The 20,701-nt window shown below is 42.7% G+C and overlaps 1 protein-coding gene across 1 annotated transcript in view; it reads right to left on the bottom strand.

The window, feature by feature from the left end:
• WBP4 (WW domain binding protein 4) overlaps positions 1 to 20,701 on the bottom strand; it is a 386,635-nt gene that overhangs the window by 214,786 nt on the left and 151,148 nt on the right. Inside the window, exon 5 of the mRNA XM_069203523.1 lies at positions 20,293 to 20,472. Within this exon, the coding sequence (XP_069059624.1) occupies positions 20,293 to 20,472 (180 nt within the window). The remainder of the gene's footprint in view (positions 1 to 20,292; positions 20,473 to 20,701) is intronic.

Here is a 20,701-nt window from a genome sequence, read left to right as displayed (position 1 = left end):
TATAAATCCCGTGGTCTGTGCTGAGTTGGAAATCATTATTTAAATTACTCATAAGGCACTCCAGGGATTCCGGAATTCTCCTTTGGCTGTACTTTCCCTTCTTTACTTGAAGAAACTGTATGAAGTCTATGTGCAATCAGGATTTGGCAGCATTATCTGGGAAGAAGGCATCCCCAGATGAGACTACATTCCATGCTACTATGTTGAGCGGACGTGCCCGGGATGGACCCCTAACTGACAGGCACCTGCGCCTCGGTAGGTTACACACAGAAGGAAACAGAAAAGGTTACAAGGGTACACCGTTTTAGTCCGTGAAGGCAGGGTTAAAACCTGGTACAAGGCAACAATCAATCCAAGAATGTCTAAAGACGGTGGACAGAATATCAGATAATGCATTGCTGACTAATCCTATTTCAGGCCACTCCAATGGGCATCCGTCGGTGACCTTCATGATACATGAATGTGAACTTGGAGTTATTTCGTGTAATCAATGTGCAATAACTACAGAAGCAGAAATAGTTATACTTCTTTCTAATATAAACACAGGGGATTGAATCATCCCTGATGCCCTTGATTCCCCCCGCAAATTCCCCATGAAACCCAGGGAAATTGGACTCCGACTATGGGTGTGATGATTTACAAGACGGGGATACATCTGGGATCAGGATTCGATCACGACCACATTGAAATTTCAGTTATTTTTTTCAATGATTCATTACCCTCGGATCAATTTACAGAATTTAGAACACTTGGGAGATATGGCTCAACCCATCTCATCGCCAATTAAAGTGGATATAAACAATAAATCTACATTCATAAACAGGACAAATACATAGTCTAAATATATGACAGATGAGTGTAGTCCCCCCACTTTTCCAGTCTTAGCCACGATGGGGGCTATTAGTAATACCTGGACGCAAATGCCACAAATACTGTACAATCAATCTTCATTAATTTCACAACAGGTGTCAATATTAAATCAAATCAATAAGGAGTTAACTTCACTTAAAATCAGTGAAATTCGGATATCCTCAATTAAACAAGGCCTTAGTGATGTTGTATCTGCTACAAACAACTTACATTGCCCAGATGATAGAGGAGATCTACTGCAGTATTCCCTATGAAGATCCAAACTCTAGTAACATGTACAAACAAAACAAAATCAATTAATAACCGCATGCTTCTACACTCTACGCCTATTCCAGAAGATCTTCAAGGGGATATTCATCGACGCAAGGAGGACAGTCACTCACTCACTCATCAGCAGTAAACTCGACTACGGCAACGCAGTCTATGCCGGAATCAACAAGAAACTCCAAACTAGACTTCAGAGAATACAGAACGCTGCAACCAGACTAATTGACACCCCCTGCCACAGCCATATCTCCGCCCACCTGAGAGATCTACACTGGCTCACCTGTCAAACACATCACTTTCAAGCTTCTCTCACACGCATACAAGGTCCTTCACAACATCGGACCTGCCTACCTCAATCACCGCCTCTCCTCCTACACACCCTCCAGGCAACTCCGCTCAACTGGCCCTCGCTACCATTTCCAGGATCCAGAAGAACACGGCCGGAGGAAGATCCTACTCCTACTTTGCTGCGCAGGCCTGGAACACAATGCCACTTCCCCTCAGGGAGTCTCCTTTGCTGGCTCAGTTCAAGAAGGACCTCAAGATCTGGCGCTTTGACTGACCCGCGTCCCCCAGTTAGCACCTTGAGCCCCTCCTTGGTGATAGATCATGCTTTATAAATGCGGATTGATTTGATGGATTGAATAACCAACTCAGATGAAAGTTGTGATAGTGGCCCAAAGAATAGATCAACTAACGAAATGCACAGTAGAAGTGAGCAATCGATTAAACACGTAACTCATGAACATACATTCTCCTCACTCACCTCTATCAACTACAGAAACCTTAACTGAGACATTACCAGGCAAAGAATTTAATAGTGAACATTGTCTCATATATAAGCAAGCGTGAAGAAATTAAAACGGCTTAAGAAGTATCCACGTATGACAGGGACTCTGCAAAACAAACCTCTCAAACAACGTTAGATAATTACCCTATTTTCATGAAAACAACTTCTAATACTACATCACATTCTTCTACTGCACCCACCTTACCTTTACCTGTTAAACAGATCCTGCAACTTTAAAAGATATGCCTGTTTACAATTAAACCATCTCACATGCCACATCTGCTTTATCAACAAACCTCTATCTCAGGTATAGTGACAATTAAATTTGGAGTACATGTTTCTAAACAACCAGATATAAAAATTGAAGCTTTTCTTGCATTACTTCAAGCCACCAGATTCAGCAGTATTACACAATTGTATGGGTGGGGAGGAGGGTTTCCTTCATTGAAAAAAAAAAAAACTAGCACAAAGGCACAATCAATTTAAATTAGATCAATCAAGAGAGCACTATGGAGCAGGTAGATGCGATGCAAAGGCACCCCACAACCATAAGTGACTGTACCATATTAAATAATAAAAGAATATGTGGCTCAGAAAGTACTAATTTGGATACAAGCAAATTAGATTTCATTACATTGATTAAAGGCAGAGAGCTATTTGCATACATTTAACCGTCAAAACAATCATATTATTAAATGCTTTTGATGAACTAAGAAGTCGATTATTCAAGCTTATCAAACTTGTGCTTTCTTCAAAACCAACAGACTAAAGGAGATGGTAAATCATTAGGACGACTTTGGTAGGGAACTTTATTGTTCAGAAAATCTGGGCCTGTGGAGAAGACTTTGCTAACTGGGGGATTTTAGTTGCCGGAGTTGAAAAACCTAAATACCCTCACATTTTCATCAGGCTTAGAGGTTAAAACTCCGCACATTCAACACCTTTGCAACAATTGGTTCCAAACTTCAAGGGCCTGACTCATACATACCATTTGTTAATCTAAAGATGACGAAGAATGCACAACTACTATGTGAACGCTCAATAATGTTTTCTGGCGAACCTTGTGGTCAAGATTCTTTTTTAACCCCACTCATGAATCAGCCTACCTAATGTTACTAAGGAAACGTGAGACTCTGTTGGAGAACTATTCCTAGTTTCATGGAATATAGCTGGTCTAGCTAGACATCTAAATTTATCTGGATAAATCTGGAGGAACCCTGAATTAATTTTTTTGACAAACATCATATATAATATGTTTACAAGAAACCTGGATGCCCTCTAACCTTTAATTTCAGATTTTTCTACCCACAAAACTTTGGCAAGAAGACCCGTTACGGGAAGGCCTAATGGAGGCCTGCTGACTTTTAACTATATTTTGGCAGTTTTGGTAAATCATAAAATTGGAAACTTTTGATTCTGAGCATCAACATTCCACCAGACTTTTTAAAAGACAAACACAAATATGTGGCAATACTTGAAGAGCCAGATTCTATCTTAGAGAAATATAGCCATCTATTGATTATCATAACTGGGGATTCGATCAAAACCTCTTACTACCAGCAATACTCAATATCAGTACAGAAGACCCAGACCCAGCCTACAATATCCAAAGTACTAAAGTAAATTTGCCAGAGAAATATAAGCGAAGGTCTTAAATAAGTAGACAAACATTCAATCTTTTAAATATTTCAGTCTATTGATCGCCTTACAACAGAATATCATAGGATCAGCCAGCAAAATGTACATTCCGAGGTCCTTGCGCACAGTTCATCATTGATTACATCCACGTCCGTTATACCCATTTTCACGTACTCAAAAACTTTTAAATGATTAAAAAGACCAAAAGTGATCATGATCCCCAGATGACATTTAACCTCAAACTTGACCAGTTTAATCTTGAGAAAGCCTTAAATAGCAACCATTTGTTTGTGGCAAATGGTAAGAAACTTATATGGATTGAGTAATTTAGGTCCAAAGTATTAAATCCGCCAATAGACCTCCTTTTGCTCCTGCCAACTTCTCAAATTGATGCATTTTGTGGCAGCATCAACTGCAAATGGATTCAATCTTGGCAAACGCACTACTTTGTGTATATTCTAGAGTATGTAACATAGAAATTATCAGTGGGGCAAAAAGGTCAAGGTGTCAGTAATTCCTTTACTCAGGAAATTGCGAATGCTAAAAGGCTGTACCACAAATATTTAAGATTCACTATGAAGCAACTAGGTTCAGAATCTCATTACATAACAATGAGGAATTTAAAGATAACCATCAGGAACAGAATTCTGGAAATAATCATGAGATTGCATGCAATAACAGCCTAAACTATCAATACCCAGCACAATAATGTTTTTTGGACTATAATCAGACAGGGGCCTATCGACGCACAAATTATTTGTCGATCTCATTCGAAAAATGTGAGTCTACTATTACTGAACTGTAAATATCCAACATTCTAACTCCTCAGAGTTGTATAGTAACTTATGTATCAACTTTAAACATAACTAAGACAGTTATAACAACTTTAATAATACCCAGTGGTCAAAAGCTGCAGGCCCAAATGGTATTACGATTGATCTAATCAAACTTAATGTCCTGTTCTGGAGCACTCTTCTGTGTCATCTATTTAAAAAGGTACTTGCTACCAGTGTGATTCCACCAGCATGGAAAGGAGCAGTAGTCCAGCTTATCCATAAGAAAGGCTCAAAGCAAGATTCTTAGAATTATCAGCTAATTGTCCTTCTTGATTCTGAGAGAAAACCTGTTGCAAATTACTTCGTGAAACCATTTAGAGAAGTGGGCAAACAACCAGGGCCTAATACCTTTAAATCAAACAGGTTTTTGCCCAGGATGCTCAAAAATTGATAACATTATGGCGTTGTTCCTTCTTGCAATAAAGGCATTTGCAAATAGTACCGCTCTCTATGCTTGTTTTGTGGATCATTCCACAGCTTTCAATAAGGTTGATAGACATCATCTGTGGAATAAGCTTAGTAAATGGAAAATTGACCGAACACTCTTGATCCTTCTAATAGAGCTACATTAGAATACATGGCTGCAAATAAGACTTACTTTACAGAACATCCTGCCCACAAAAATACTAACCAAGAACAGATTCAAACAAGGTTGTGTTTTGGCTCAGCTCCTATTTTCTTGATATTCATAGTCAACCTGCCTCATTTTCTCATTCACGATCAAGTGGCTCCTCCAAAACAGAGAACGTGTTTGATCTCACATTTGGCACATGCCGTCGACTTGGTGATTCTTTCACAAACACCAAATGGATTACAACATTTTTAGGGCAATTAAACAAGTTCAATCTTGTGAATGGTTTAACAACGAATTATTCTAAAACCAAAATAATAGTGTTTGAAAACAAGGAAAATAGCCTGGGAACTCTGTGGTGCCATCATTGAAACTGTTAATCAGTACAATTATCTCAGAATCTCGATTAACAATAAGCTGTCATGGTCAACTTATCTTTCTATCAGAAACCCCAAATCTACTATTGTCACTAAATCAATCAAGAGATTTGCAAATGTACTTGGTGGCAGAGCTTTAGACTCAGCTCTAAAAGCCTTAGCAATGGAACTCAAGCTGTTTCTATTTTATGGTTTGCCTGTTTTGAACGGGAAGACAGTCATCAAACTTCAGAAAACCTACACACAGAGTACTTTTACATCTTCAGTCCGCTACCCATCACTGTGAGATCAGGCTGGAGTTGGAAAAAAAAAAACCTCATCATTCAATATTGGTGCTACTATGAATTGCCTGTGTGACTGTGCAAAGGCAGATCCCACTACTGTAAAATTTCTGATTTACCTGGAACGCCAAACCAAAAAATTAAAAACAATTACATAGAATCAGGGGCGGCTCCTCCGCTATGGCGGTGAAACGTCACCTCGCACCATGCCCACCAATAGCAGCAGGAGATGCAAACCTTTACAAATAAAACGATAATAAACTATGATTATTATTGTTTCATGGTGGTTACAAGCACTGAAGGGAGTGCACAGAGCACTCTCCTCAGTGTGCATGTACGTTTGGCCAGCCAAACATGTGCACAAACGCTTTCTCCAATCAAGCACTTTGTTGGCAGGTTGAACAGAGCAGGCCCAGGCTCATAGTCTGCGTTGGAGCACCCAGCCAGGGCGCTCCAGCCAGTCTTAACGCTGCTCATGATTGGCCGCAGGGCAGGCTCAGAGCCTGTTCCTGGAAGCGGTAGTGACGTTCAGGTGTTTTTTAAAATATATATTTTTTGATTTATTCCCAACCCCGCCCCTCTGCCCAGTCGCGACTGTATAGAACTGAATATTTCTTCTTTAAACAAGGTGATAAAAGCACACTATTTAGGAGACTTGACAATTTAGCTAAACTGAGTTGATCTATACTTAAGAGTGTAATACGGAAGTCCTTAACTCTTGTTCACAAGGAGAAAGATCTAATCTTGTGAGGAAAATGTTAACATATGGATCTGGTATACAAATCCTATTTACTGTCTAAGGAAGATTATAGCAATTTTAACTTAAAAGGTGCAATGAAAAGGAAGTATTTAAGATTTCAAAATGCCATTTATTCCTTTCACTGAATTTGAGGGGTCGTGGAGGTGGACTCTACAAGGAAAGCAGGCATGTCATCTCAGTGGCTATGAAAGAGGAAACCATTAATCCGCTATTATACATTTTCCTGAACATCTGCCCCTACAGAGATGCAATCTTCGGGGCCATTTTAAGGACACTAATATAATTTCTGAAGCAGTTAAATACTGTTTTAATTTTACAAAATCTTGATTGCATTATTAAATTAATTAAACGTTTATATTTAACTTATCAAATTTTAAGTAATCCTATTGAGGTATGTTTAACCTATCCTGTTTTTTTAATCTTGTTTTAAAAGTTCACTTTGGCGAGCATGGAACAGTTACCTTTTACTTATTTTAATCTTGTACTACTACTATACTTAAAACATTAATAATTAACGAGCAGCAGGGGCCACTCAGTTATTATTCAGCACACCAGACAAAGGGTGCCCTATAATGCCCTGCAATGGCTTTCTGATAGAAGGGGCAGGCAGAGGTACCATCAAGCTTTTATTTTATTTTTTTATTTCATTGGGGCTGTAGGGAGGGCAGCAGCAACCTAGGAAAACAAAAAAGAAAAACACACAGTAAGTCTTGCGAGGCCATCAAATCTATGACTCCCCCCACCCCCCAAAGAGAGCTTGCCATATATTTTTCAAAGCACTCCAAGTTGAAGTTGTATGCTTTTCAGCTGGAGTGCAGTGCTCCTTAATGGTGGGTTCTGTGGCTGCACTTTAAGGCCTACACATGTTAAAAGGTAAGACTTAAAGACATGTTGATGCATTTTTTTTAATTACAAAGTAATTATGACAATCACCTTTATTAAACATTGCAATGTGTGAATTTATTTAAAGTTACACTTGATTATAATTATTGGTGACTTTTGACAAACAGGTGTGCTCTATATATGCTAATATGCTGACCCTTTAGTAAAGCCAATATGCCCACTTTGTATAATTTGGTGTACTGACCCCACTGTCAAAGTCAGTAGGTATGCCTTACTTAAAAATACACCCTTTATATTTATCACCACATTCATGCCCTTCGCCCACTCTCATGGCACACTACGTCTGAAGACCATTTGTGGCGAATGTTTGGGCACCAGAGGGTAGTTGGGTGCAGGGCCTGGCCGTAATCTAGACCCTGTACCCAACCCGTGTTGTGCACAGCCAAAGGCCGTGTGCGGCGGGGGGGGGGGGGGGGGGGGGGCTGGGCATCAGTGGAGGGGAACAGGGGACTGTGCGTTTTGTGGGGGTTGGCCTCAGGGAGATAGACATGTTACTTTACATAAAAAATAAAACAGAAATTCACTGAAAACCCACAAAAGTTAAAGGGATGTTATAGCTAGGAATTGTAATATGTTACTTTACATGACTTGTTTTATGACATCACTGCAACATCTGAAATTACATCATTGATGACAACACTGTGCATGAAAAGGGTACGACTTATACAAACATTTACATCTGACTAAAACGTCTCTTTCCACTGAATTCTTACCTTGCCAATACTAACCCTGCATGGTAAGGGTAGCATTGTAAAGGCTGTTTCCCTGTGAGAGAACCTAAATACCTTATCACTCCACAGCAGTCAATACAGGACACTAGCATTCGATTTCTTTTTATCACCATATTGCTCCTAATTTTGCTGGTTACCTTTTTCCTGTGTTTTGCTAATTTTGATAAGTGCATCCCATCTTTAAATATTAACATATTCTCGCTCATAAGCCGTCTTTTTTGGTCTACTTTCTCCCAAAGTTCCTGTGCTCCCTTCTAATTCGGTTTTTTTTAATTAGTGGCCCAACTTTAGTGAAACAAGCTGATCTTTACAATTTGTTCTGCTCCTACTTGGGCTTCCGTCAAAGCTTGGCTATCTTAATCCTGACTGTGAATGGAGCATGGTCCGACTGCGGCCTGAAGGCTTTTTTCATTTGTTACATTGATGTTTTGTACCTAATAATGATTAAGGCTTGTGATTGCCTACTGTGACATGCGTATCTGTGCCAACACTTACCTCACAATGCAATTATTTCATATAAGAGGCTATGCCGCTTTATAACTCTATTGTGATATAATTCACTTAAGGTAAATATTTTGCAGTTTACAATTTATACTATTTCTCATTGTCCCAAAGCAGACCTTCAGAATGAAAGAACGCCCCGGACAGGCAAAACTGCACTGCATCATTATGTTGGGTCATAAAAGCTATATCACAATAGCAGGAGCTGCCCTGCAAAGCCACAGCTTGGGGCACCAACAGTTGCAGGAAAAGTATTAAATAACAAAAACTAGGAGGGGGTGCCAACACAGAGTATAATTTAAAAAAAAAGACAAGGATAATTATTCAATAATTACACTTATACCACTAAACAATGGCTCCACAATTTACACTGTAATAAAATACACATTATGAACAGTGGTTATACAAAAAAAAGCAATGGATTCAAATAAAAAAAACAAGAAAACCACAGTGAGTCTACACACAAAAAAAACCTGCTTGTATCCATTCAGCCTAAGAAAGCGTAGACTGTGTTTCGACTCTTTGCTGTTTCCAAGGTCATCATCAGAACATAATAATGGAGCACATACAATAAAATTCTCTCCTACCACTATACATCAATCAGCAAGGAAGAACAAATCTTGTATAGTTGTCAGCATCGATGTGCAGGAAATTGACTGCTGGGCTGGCACCGAAGGTCGTGTCGGCTCAGAAGGCTGGTCTTCGTCCAGAGAGGTCGATGCCGAAGGTTTTTGACTTGTCATGTACTTTCAGAGCAGGGCCCGAGAATGGGGCATCCAAAACCGTTTTCCAGATCTGACCATGGCCAGGTACCAGTGGGGGACATGTGACCTTTGACTGTGCAACTGCTAAAATCGAAAGTCTTTTGGTCAGCTTGGGTAGGAAGGCAGGGTTGCAGTACTCACATGTTGAGCAAATGGAAGTTCCTGCATCTCCAAATCTACCTCAAGGCCGGAGCCAGAACTTCTGTCACAAGAGAAGTTTCCTCTTCTTCAGCAGTTGGACGCGTACTCTTCACCAAAAATGTCAGGAGTGTCGTCTGTGGCTCTGTGAGACATCTCAAGGCGACAAGCCCTGCGGTACCAGAGCGTTTTCTTTTACCTGAAGGATCTGCACATGTCGCAATCAGATTCCTTGTGGTCCGCGGACTGGTAACTATGTCAACGGTAGGTCCCAAAGGTGGTGCCACGGAAGGGCTTTGGTCGAAAGAAGTAGAACTGGCAGAGTTTTTCGAAGAGGTGCAGATGGAAAAAAGCATGCATTATAATAATACCGCCAAATAAGAAAGAGAAGCCAAAATGGAATATGAATAAATCTTTATTGACTGATTAATTAAAATCATAACATATTAAAATAAAAGGTAAAAATATAAAATAAACAACAAAAGAAAATGCTTTTCCGATGCCAAAACTGATGCCTAGTCATAGCACCTTTTATAAATACTATAAAGTACTATAATGCCCAGAGGATTGCCCCAACCTAGGGACCCCAGATGTTAACCACAAGCGGTTACACAGGTAAATACCCATAATACAGCCTTCCGCGAGCGCCAACCATTTGTTCGCCTCTTAACCCAGACCCGTTACCAATATCCAAGACCATTAGGTGACGGGGGGGATGACTTGGACGGCAGGAGCCATCTCGTCAGAGCCGTTTCTTTGAGGGGCCCCCGCCCTCCACAGGTACCCTTGCTAGTTTGGCTCCTTGCCTGGCGTAAGGCTGAACAAAGATTATAAAATAATTTTCCAAAAACGGGCTAGTTCCATGGGGACTATGCAGTAAAAATAAGGCTTAGGACTTCTTTGCATGTTCTCACCCCGTGTTTCAAGAACAGAGGTTTTAACAGGTGGTGCCATTCAGACGCCAGACACGGGCAACAACAGACAAGATGTTTTATTGATTCTGTATGGTATTTACACAACAAGCATTCATGCATGTGCCCTTGTGCAGTTTTCCACTTCCATCGATATTCCTAGGCAGGTAAGGTTAGAAGGCGCAGCTGAAGGATGTTCTGAACGCTCGATCTCCTTGCGGGGCTTTTAGGTAGGGCTGGCCTTTGGTAGTTGCATACGATTCAAGCAGGCCATCAGCTCCACGGATATCCCCTTACCCTTTGTGAATGCCCCAAAAAATATTTTTCAGAGCAGGCAGTGGTCCTATGGACCACTGCCTACCCTGAAAAAACCGAAACCAAATGGTTTCGGAAGTTTTTCTTTTTGCAGCTCGTTTTCCTTTAAGGAAAATGGGCTGCAAAAAGAACAACTGCTTTATTAAAAAAGCAGTCACAGACATGGTGGTCTGCTGTCTCCAGCAGGCCACCATCCCTGAGAGTGCATGGACTCGCTATGAGGTTGCAAACTGCGACCCACCTCATAGTCGCTATGACTCGCAAATTGCAAGTCGCAATTTTATACCTCCCTACAGCTGGCCCTTAGTTCTTCCACAGAATGTGCCGCACCACCCTGTCGAAAGCTGCACTATAGTCAATAAAGCATGCAAAAAGCGGTGGAGACATTGGTTTTAGTGCGTGCTGTCCAAGATATAAAAGTGCTAGGACATTATCTACCGTGGAGGAACTAGGTCTAAAACCTGTTTGATAAGGTGGAATTATGCCATTTGCTGAGATCCATTCTTCCAGCTCTTGTAATAAAACCCTTGCATATGCTTTACCATCTACATCCAATAAGGCTATCAGCCTATAGTTTTCAGGGCAAGTAATGTCCGCTTTTTTGTAGATAGGTTGAAGTATCGATCCCTTCCATTCCACCGGAACCAGCGAAAAATACTGGCAGTCATAAAGAATAAAGCGGTCAGAGGTACGTCCCAGTAAGCTTAGTCGTCTCTGAAAATGCTCCCTGGCAGGCCATTGGGTCCAGGGGCCCAATCCTGCCTTATTTTGCCAAGGATAGTTTGCACAGTTTTAATGGTGATGGGGTAAATTGTGTTGTCTAATACTTCCAATTCATTGGGACCAGCGCTGTAGGCTTGATCCCCTACATATTTTTTGTCTACATACAGATTTCCGACATGCCTTTCCCAGTCGCTGGCCGAGATCACGTTAGTGTTTGTTTCGGTATCGTAAACCAATGTGCTGATAAAGTCCCAAAATTCTCTACTTCTGGTGGACGGAAGCAATGTTACCAGATGTTTCCAGCATTCTTCCGTCTCTTTGGTCTTTAACATCCATAAAACTTTTTTATAATCTTTCTGTGCCGACTTCCTTAGTGCATCTGAGGCCGGAGTTTGGAGCCTCTTGAACGTCTTTCTGCCTGCCGATATCTCTTTTTATGCTGTGACCATTCCTTTGGTACTAGCTGCTTAACCACCCGGTTCTGTTTACCCCCAGTTTGACCGGGCTGCACTCTATTGCAGAGGTGAGCTTGAAGTTGTTCAAGCACCAGCCCCCATTGATCTATTATTTGACCAACCCCCTGGTGAAGGTTTATTGGACCATTTACCTTCTTCCACGCCTCATATTTTGTTTTACAGGGAGCAGTCCATTTAATGCGTTTTATGGTGGGGCTTTCTGCGAGTTGACAACCACTTGCTTTATACAGGTCATGCCTCGTAGCCCCTAGATCAACTTTTATTACCACCGGGTTGTGGTCACTTTCAGATCTGTAAGTCACCTTATGGCTTAGGCACCGGCTCAGGAGTGCTGGGCTTAGAAAGATGTAATCTATTGTGGATATGTCTCTAAAAGTAGGAATACAGGTGCCCACTGCTATATTGCTACGATCAGTTGTTTTTATGCCATATTCATTAAAAAAAGCTTCTAAGGCCAGTCGTACGGGATCTCGAGAGTGCCACCTTTCCTGGCCAAGCTGGCGAGTATTAAAGTCCCCTGCCAGGACATACTCATGGCCTGGGTGAACATGGACAAACTCTTTCAGTAGACCTAGCGTAGATTTGGCCATCATCAATTTCTTACCTCGGTAGGGATTAATATTGAAAATGTCACTTACCCAGTGTACATCTGTTCGTGGCATTAGTTGCTGCAGATTCACATGTTGTGCATAGCCCGCCATCTGGTGTTGGGTCGGAGTGTTACAAGTTGTTTTTCTTCGAAGAAGTCTTTCGAGTCACGAGACCGAGGGACTCCTCCTCTTTTGCGTTCATTGCGCATGGGCGTCGACTCCATCTTCGATTGTTTTCCCCGCAGAGGGTGAGGTAGGAGTTGTGTGTGTTAGTAATAGTGCCCATGCAATGGAGTGAATAAGTATGTAACAATTAAGGTTTAAATAATATATTTACAAATGTACAAAGTTGAAGATAACTTCCAAACGACTACAGGCTCCCGGGGAGGCGGGTGGGAACATGTGAATCTGCAGCGACTAATGCCACGAACAGATGTACACTGGGTAAGTGACATTTTCAGTTCGATGGCATGTGTAGCTGCAGATACACATGTTGTGCATAGACTAGTAAGCAGTTATCTCCCCAAAAGCGGTGGCTCAGCCTGTAGGAGTTGAAGTAGTCTGAAATAAAGTTCTTAGTACGGCTTGACCTACTGTGGCTTGTTGTGCGGATAGCACGTCTACACAGTAGTGCTTAGTAAATGTGTGAGGCGTAGACCATGTGGCTGCCTTACATATCTCGTGCATTGGAATATTCCCTAGGAAGGCCATGCTAGCGCCTTTCTTTCGGGTTGAGTGTGCCCTTGGTGTAATGGGCAGCTCCCTTTTTGCTTTAAGGTAGCAGATTTGGATGCACTTAACTATCCATCTGGCTATCCCCTGTTTTGATATTGGGTTTCCTGTATGAGGTTTTTGAAATGCAATAAACAGTTGTTTTGTTTTCCTAATTTCTTTTGTTCTGTCAATGTAGTACATTAATGCTCTTCTGATGTCTAATGTATGTAGTGCCCTTTCAGCTACTGAGTCTGGCTGTGGGAAGAACACTGGTAGTTCTACCGTTTGATTTAAGTGGAACGGTGAAATAACTTTCTGGTAAAAATTTAGGATTGGTTCTTAGGACTACCTTATTTTTGTGTATTTGAATAAAAGGTTCTTGTATAGTAAACACCTGAATTTCACTTACTCTTCTTAGGGATGTGATGGCAATGAGAAATGCAACCTTCCACGTTAAGAATTGCATTTCGCAAGAGTGCATGGGTTCAAAAGGTGGGCCCATGAGTCTTGTTAAGACGATGTTGAGGTTCCATGAAGGAACAGGTGGTGTTCTTGGTGGTATAATTCTTTTTAGGCCTTCCATAAACGCTTTAATGACAGGTATCCTAAATAGTGAAGTTGAATGGGTAATCTGCAGGTATGCAGATATTGCTGCGAGGTGTATTTTTATGGAAGAGAAGGCTAAATTTGATTTCTGTAAATGTAGTAAGTATCCCACTACATCCTTTGGAGATGCATGTAATGGTTGAACTTGCTTATTATGGCAGTAGCAAACAAATCTTTTCCATTTGCTTGCGTAGTAGTGTCTAGTGGATGGTCTTCTAGCTGTTTTATGACTTCCATACATTCTTGGGTGAGGTTTAAATGTCCGAATTCTAGGATTTCAGGAGCCAGATTGCTAGATTCAGCGATGCTGGGTTTGGATGCCTGATCTGTTGATTGTGTTGAGTTAACAGATCTGGCCTGTTGGGTAACTTGACATGGGGCACTACTGACAGGTCTAGTAGTGTTGTGTACCAAGGTTGTCTTGCCCATGTCGGTGCTACTAGTATGAGTTTGAGTTTGTTTTGACTCAATTTGTTTACTAGATATGGAAGGAGAGGGAGAGGGGGAAAAGCGTACGCAAATATCCCTGACCAGTTCATCCATAGAGCATTGCCTTGAGACTGCCTGTGTGGGTACCTGGATGCGAAGTTTTGGCATTTTGCGTTCTCTTTTGTTGCAAATAGGTCTATTTGAGGTGTTCCCCAAATCTTGAAGTAAGTGTTTAGAATTTGGGGGTGAATCTCCCATTCGTGGACCTGTTGGTGATCTCGAGAGAGATTGTCTGCTAGTTGATTTTGGATCCCTGGAATAAATTGTGCTATTAGGCGAATGTGGTTGTGAATTGCCCATTGCCATATCTTTTGTGCCAGGAGGCACAGCTGTGTCGAGTGTGTTCCCCCTTGTTTGTTTAGATAATACATTGTTGTCATGTTGTCTGTTTTGACAAGAATGTATTTGTGGGTTATGATGGGTTGAAATGCTTTCAACGCTAGGAATACTGCTAACAATTCGAGGTGATTTATATGAAGCCTTGTTTGATGTACGTCCCATTGTCCTTGGATGGTGTGTTGACTGAGGTGTGCTCCCCACCCTGTCATGGAAGCATCTGTTGTTATCACGTATTGTGGCACTGGGTCTTGGAAAGGCCGCCCCTTGTTTAAATTTATACTGTTCCACCATAGAAGCGAGATGTATGTTTGGCGGTCTATCAACACCAGATCTAGAAGGTGACCCTGTGCATGTGACCATTGTGATGCTAGGCACTGTTGTAAGGGCCTCATGTGCAGTCTTGCGTTTGGGACAATGGCTATGCATGAGGACATCATGCCTAGGAGTTTTAATACCATCTTTGCCTGTATCTTTTGTGTTGGATACATGGCTTGTATAACCTTGTGAAAATTTTGAACCCTTTGTGGACTTGGAGTGGCTATTCCCTTTGTTGTGTTGATTGTTGCTCCTAAGTATTGCTGTGTTTTGCACGGTAGAATGTGAGATTTTGTATAGTTGATGGAGAAACCGAGCTTGTGGAGGGTTTGTATGACATAATCCGTGTGGTATGAACACTTTGTTAGGGAGTTGGTCTTGATTAGCCAATCGTCTAGGTACGGGAATACGTGTATTTGCTGCCTTCTGATGTGTGCAGGTACTACTGCCAGGCATTTTGTAAACACTCTTGGTGCGGTTGTTATACCGAACGGCAACACTTTGAATTGGTAATGTATTCCTTTGAATACGAACTTTCGGTATTTCCTGTGCGAGGGATGTATCGGTATGTGGAAATACGCGTCCTTTAGATCTAAGGTTGTCATGTAGTCTTGTTGCTTTAGCAGTGGTAACACGTCTTGTAGCGTGACCATGTGAAAGTGGTCTGATTTGATGTAGGTGTTTAGTGTTCTGAGATCTAGGATTGGTCTCAGTGTTTTGTCCCTTTTTGGTATTAGAAAGTACAGTGAGTAAACTCCAGTGTTTATTTGTGTACATGGTACCAATTCTATTGCGTCCTTTTGCAGTAATGCTTGAACTTCTAGTTCTAGAAGGTCTAGATGTTGTTTGGACATATTCTGTGTTTTTGGTGGGACATTTGGAGGGATTTGGAGAAATTCTATGCAATAACCATGTCGGATAATTGCTAAGACCCAAGTGTCTGTTGTTATCTCCTCCCAAGATTTGTAAAACTGACTTAGTCTTCCCCCCACTGGTGTTGTGTGAAGGGGTTGAGTGACTTGTGAGTCACTGTTTGGTTGGAGGGGTTTTTGGACTCTGAAATTTTCCCCGGTTTCTAGGGAATTGTCCTCCTCTGTACTGGCCCCGAAAGCCTCCCCTTTGGTACTGTCCCTGGTATGTAGACGGTGTTATTTGTGAGGTGCTGGCTTGTGTGGCTTGACCCCGAAACCACCCTCTGAAGGTTGTTTTGCGGAAGGTGCCGAAAGTGCCTCTGCCCTGCGGGGAATAGAGTGCGCCCATGGCCTTGGCTGTGTCAGTGTCCTTTTTCAATTTCTCAATCGCCGTGTCGACTTCGGGTCCAAACAAATGTTGTACATTGAACGGCATATTGAGCACCGCTTGCTGTATTTCCGGTTTAAAGCCAGATGTGCGCAACCATGCGTGCCTTCTTATGGTTACTGCAGTATTTATTGTTCTTTCAGCTGTGTCCGCTGCATCCATAGAGGAGCGTATTTGGTTATTGGAGATGTTTTGTCCCTCCTCAACCACCTGTTTTGCCCGTTTTTGAAATTCTTTGGGTAGATGCTCGATGAGATGCTGCATCTCGTCCCAATGGGCTCTATCATATCGCGCTAGGAGCGCCTGAGAGTTGGCGATGCGCCACTGGTTTGCAGCTTGTACTGCGACCCTTTTCCCAGCTGCGTCAAACTTGCGGCTCTCCTTATCCGGAGGTGGTGCCTCGCCCGATGTGTGCGAGTTGGCTCTTTTGCGAGCTGCCCCTACCACGACTGAATCTGGTGGCAGCTGTGAGGTGATAAAAGTAGGGTCCGTAGGCGGTGCTTTATATTTCTTCTCCACCCTTGCAGTTATCGCTCTACTCTTGACAGGGTCTTTGAAGATCTGCTTTGCGTGCCTTAGCATTCCTGGAAGCATAGGCAGGCTCTGGTAGGTGCTATGGGTGGAAGAGAGGGTGTTGAAAAGGAAGTCATCCTCGACAGGTTCTGCGTGTAACAACACGTTATGGAACTCTGCTGCCCTAGCTACCACCTGTGCATACGCTGTGCTGTCCTCAGGTGGTGAGGGCTTGGTAGGGTACGACTCAGGACTATTGTCTGATACTGGGGCATTGTATAGGTCCCAAGCGTCTTGGTCATCTTGGCTCATGGTGGTATGAGCCGGTGAATGTGACGGAGTCTGTGCCGGTGATATATGAGTCACAGGTGGAGGAGAGGGTGGCGGGGTCACCTTTTTAACCACTTGTATTTGTGGTGTTTGTTCCTGTGTTTGGAACTCGAGTCTCCTTTTTCTCCTGATTGGGGGAAGGGTGCTGATTTTTCCTGTCCCACTTTGTATGAAGATCCGCTTTTGTGTGTGGTCCACGTCAGTGGACTGCAACTCTTCCTCAAATCTGTGTTTGCGCATTTGAGAGGACAGTGATTGTTCCTCTGAATATGAGCTGGCAGTCGGTTCGGTTGCCGGTCGTTTTGGCACCGAAACTGTGTCTTTGCTTGTTTTCGGCTCCGAGGCGAATTTTCTCTTTTTCGGAGTCGAGCCTTCTAGGCGTCGATCATCCTCGGTGCCGCTGTCTCTGCGTCGAGCAGCTTCGGTTCCGCTGTCTCAGCGTCGATCTTTTTCGGCAGCACTGTCTCGGTCCCGAGATTGCTGCGTGCCTGTGTCTCGACCGGAGTCGGACGATCTCGGCACAGCTTCGGCCTTTTTCGGTGCCGATGGACGGTCACCTTTTTTATGGGTTGAGCCATGGCCTTTTGGCGGTGGCGTCCCCTGGGCCTTGTCTGTTTTCTTGTGTGGTGCTTGCTTCGACGTCTTACTCACGGTTTCTTCGACGTCGAGTTCTTCCGAGTCCGATTCATGAATGGAGAAGGCTTCCTCTTCTTCTCCATGTTCTTCGAACCCATGTTGTCCTGTCGGCGTGGCCGCCATCTGCAATCTTCTGGCTCGCCGGTCACGGAGCGTTTTTCGGGACCGAAACGCACGACAGGCCTCACACGTCTCTTCCCTGTGCTCGGGCGACAGGCACAGGTTACAGACCAAATGTTGGTCCGTATATGGATATTTATTGTGGCATTTAGGACAGAATCGGAACGGGGTACGTTCCATCAGTGTCGATCGTACACGCGGTCGGGCCGACCAGGCCCCGACGGGGGATCGAAATTACCCCAAAGGGCTACCGGAGCTCTTCACGATTCGGTGTCGATTCTATTCTAACCCGATACCGAACGAAACAATACCGACGTAGTTTTCCGAAGTTTTGACTAACTTTCCGTCCCGAAACCCGGAGCGAAAAGGAACACGTCCGAACCCGATGGCGGAAAAAAAAACAATCGAAGATGGAGTCGACGCCCATGCGCAATGGAAGCAAAAGAGGAGGAGTCCCTCGGTCTCGTGACTCGAAAGACTTCTTCGAAGAAAAACAACTTGTAACACTCCGACCCAACACCAGATGGCGGGCTATGCACAACATGTGTATCTGCAGCTACACATGCCATCGAACATATGTTTATCACTGTGACTGGAGTGGTTTTCTTACATAAGGCTAAGCCATGTATTGTTAGCAGTAGCATGTTACTAGCAGGATTCTCCCACATTACTAGTTTAGTGGCCAGTTCTAACTTAACATATGTAGCAAGACCTCCGATACATCTACCAAACAATTTTTTTTTGTAAGCAGGGGACTGACATGTTATGAAGCCCTCTATAGCCAGTGGTTCTGCCTACCAAGTTTCTTGAAAGCACATTATGTCTGCCTCATTTGCAAAAGTCTTAAAGCCAGCGCCGGTTAGTAATGAAGCCAGGCCAGCCACATTCCAGCATATTATTTTAATTGGATTCAATTCAAATTTATTGGAAGTGCGTACAGAGCTAAATACACTTCTTCATTTTGGTAGGCAATGCTGCAGGGAGCCAATCCCATCCTTGCCCCCTCAAAGTATCATGGCTCTCATTTAGCCCACCAGATTCAGCCCTAACTATATTCTTAGGCCAATCCTGGTTGGGATCACCAGTTTCCCGTATCAGATGTATGGTTATTTTTTCCCCTGAGAATAGTGGATTCATAACCGAGGTACCTCTCGGTACATTTAAATTTTCTCTCGCTAGAGCTGGAGCTTGTTTTCCAGCGGATGAGACTCGTGGGTACCAGTCTCTGACTTCCTTGCTAATTCTTATGCCCCAGTTTTCTAAAAGGCCTTCATATTAAAAAAATTCTAGCAATATTACTTTGTGCCGACCATGTGGTCACTGTTGGCTCAAGCTCACTAATCCATGTGAAAGTACTGAAGTTTACCTCTATTAAGTCTTCTGACATTAAGTTTGCAAATGCCGATATATGATGTAGTAATCGCAGGATATTCGATCTATTGAGAATATCCCATGACCCCTGAGTGGCATATAATGGGAGTAAAAGTTATGGTCGACAGATCCGTATGTTCTTGATAGATAGCAGGCTTTATCTTTAATACCCTAGTGTATTCATAATCTGATTCTAGGCGAGTTTGACTTCTATTCTCACTACCCCGGACAACCTCCTGGCCTGGCCTTAAACTTCCTGTTGATTGAGACCCCCTTTCAACTGGCACGATGGCCCCATGCGGTACAGAGGTGGTGTCTACAAAGCTCAGGTGCTGGTCGGTTGCATTGTCACTATTACTTTGTTTATTCAGACCTGCGGCCCTGTTAAAGACACATGGCATATTATTTAACTCTCTATCTAGATTTCCTTCAATGATGCTGCTCCCACCCTTCATGCCCAAAAGGTGAGGCACAGAGGTGTACCCAGTCACCTGTGCTATTTCCATACTCCCTGTGGATTATTTTCCCATCACAGGCAGCTCCCCTCCAGCTAGTGAAGGCCCCTTTGTTAGCGCTGGGACTGAAATTCTAACAGACCTAGCCCCTACTGTAGATGGTATTTGACTAAGTGCTGTGTTGGAGACACCCATCCTAGAGTTGATAAGTGGGGGATTATAGGTTTCTTTGTTAGCCAAAACAGCCCTGTTGTCATCGATTTGAGGCTTAAGCTCGATATTAGATGAGAAATCTTCATCTACAGGGCAGGCGCTCAATGTGGAGGTGACTACTGATCTCTGCGTAACTGTAGGAACACAGAGCGGGGCACACATATCCGAACCCAATGGCGGAGAGAAAACAATCTAACAATGGAGTCGATGCCCATGCGCATTGTCACCAAGAGGAGTCACTCAACCTCGTGATGCGAAAGACTTCTTCGAATAAAAACAACTTATGCAAATCCAGACTTAATACTAGATGTGAGGAGTATGCAGAGCATGTGCTTCTACAGCCATACATGCCATTGAACGCAAGTTCTAAGGTAAAGTGGACAAATAATACTGATGTGAAATATTGAAACCAATATCGTTTGTTGCCAAGCCCTCAGTATAATGGATTACCTCCTGTTGCTGCATTGTAGTAGTACGTGTAACCCTCTGGAGAAACTCCTTCCACCCATTCATCTTTTACGGCCCATTTATCCGTTCTGGTTGGTGTTTCATCTGTTCTGGTTGGTGTATTCTTCTCTGCTTTCGGTTTTATCTGTGCCTCTAGGAGTACACTCTGTGTTGCAATTGGACCTGTAGGTAATGAAGAGATATTCTGATCTTAGAAATTTCCATTTGAATGTTTCCTGCTTGCAGCATCATTTTTAAATGACATTCAAACAATACTATGCATTAACCTAATACAACGTACGTAATTTATCATTCCCCCCCAATATATTTAAATCATTTTAAACAAATTAATCACTCAGTCATCTTCAAAGATCATACTTCCATTACACATAAAGGTACATAAGGAATATGT

This window comes from Pleurodeles waltl, chromosome 8, assembly GCF_031143425.1.
Source record: "Pleurodeles waltl isolate 20211129_DDA chromosome 8, aPleWal1.hap1.20221129, whole genome shotgun sequence".
In the NCBI taxonomy this organism is placed as follows: domain Eukaryota; kingdom Metazoa; phylum Chordata; class Amphibia; order Caudata; family Salamandridae; genus Pleurodeles; species Pleurodeles waltl.
The sequence above is the reverse complement of the archived record's forward strand: the minus strand, read 5'-3'. Positions and strand labels throughout refer to the sequence as shown.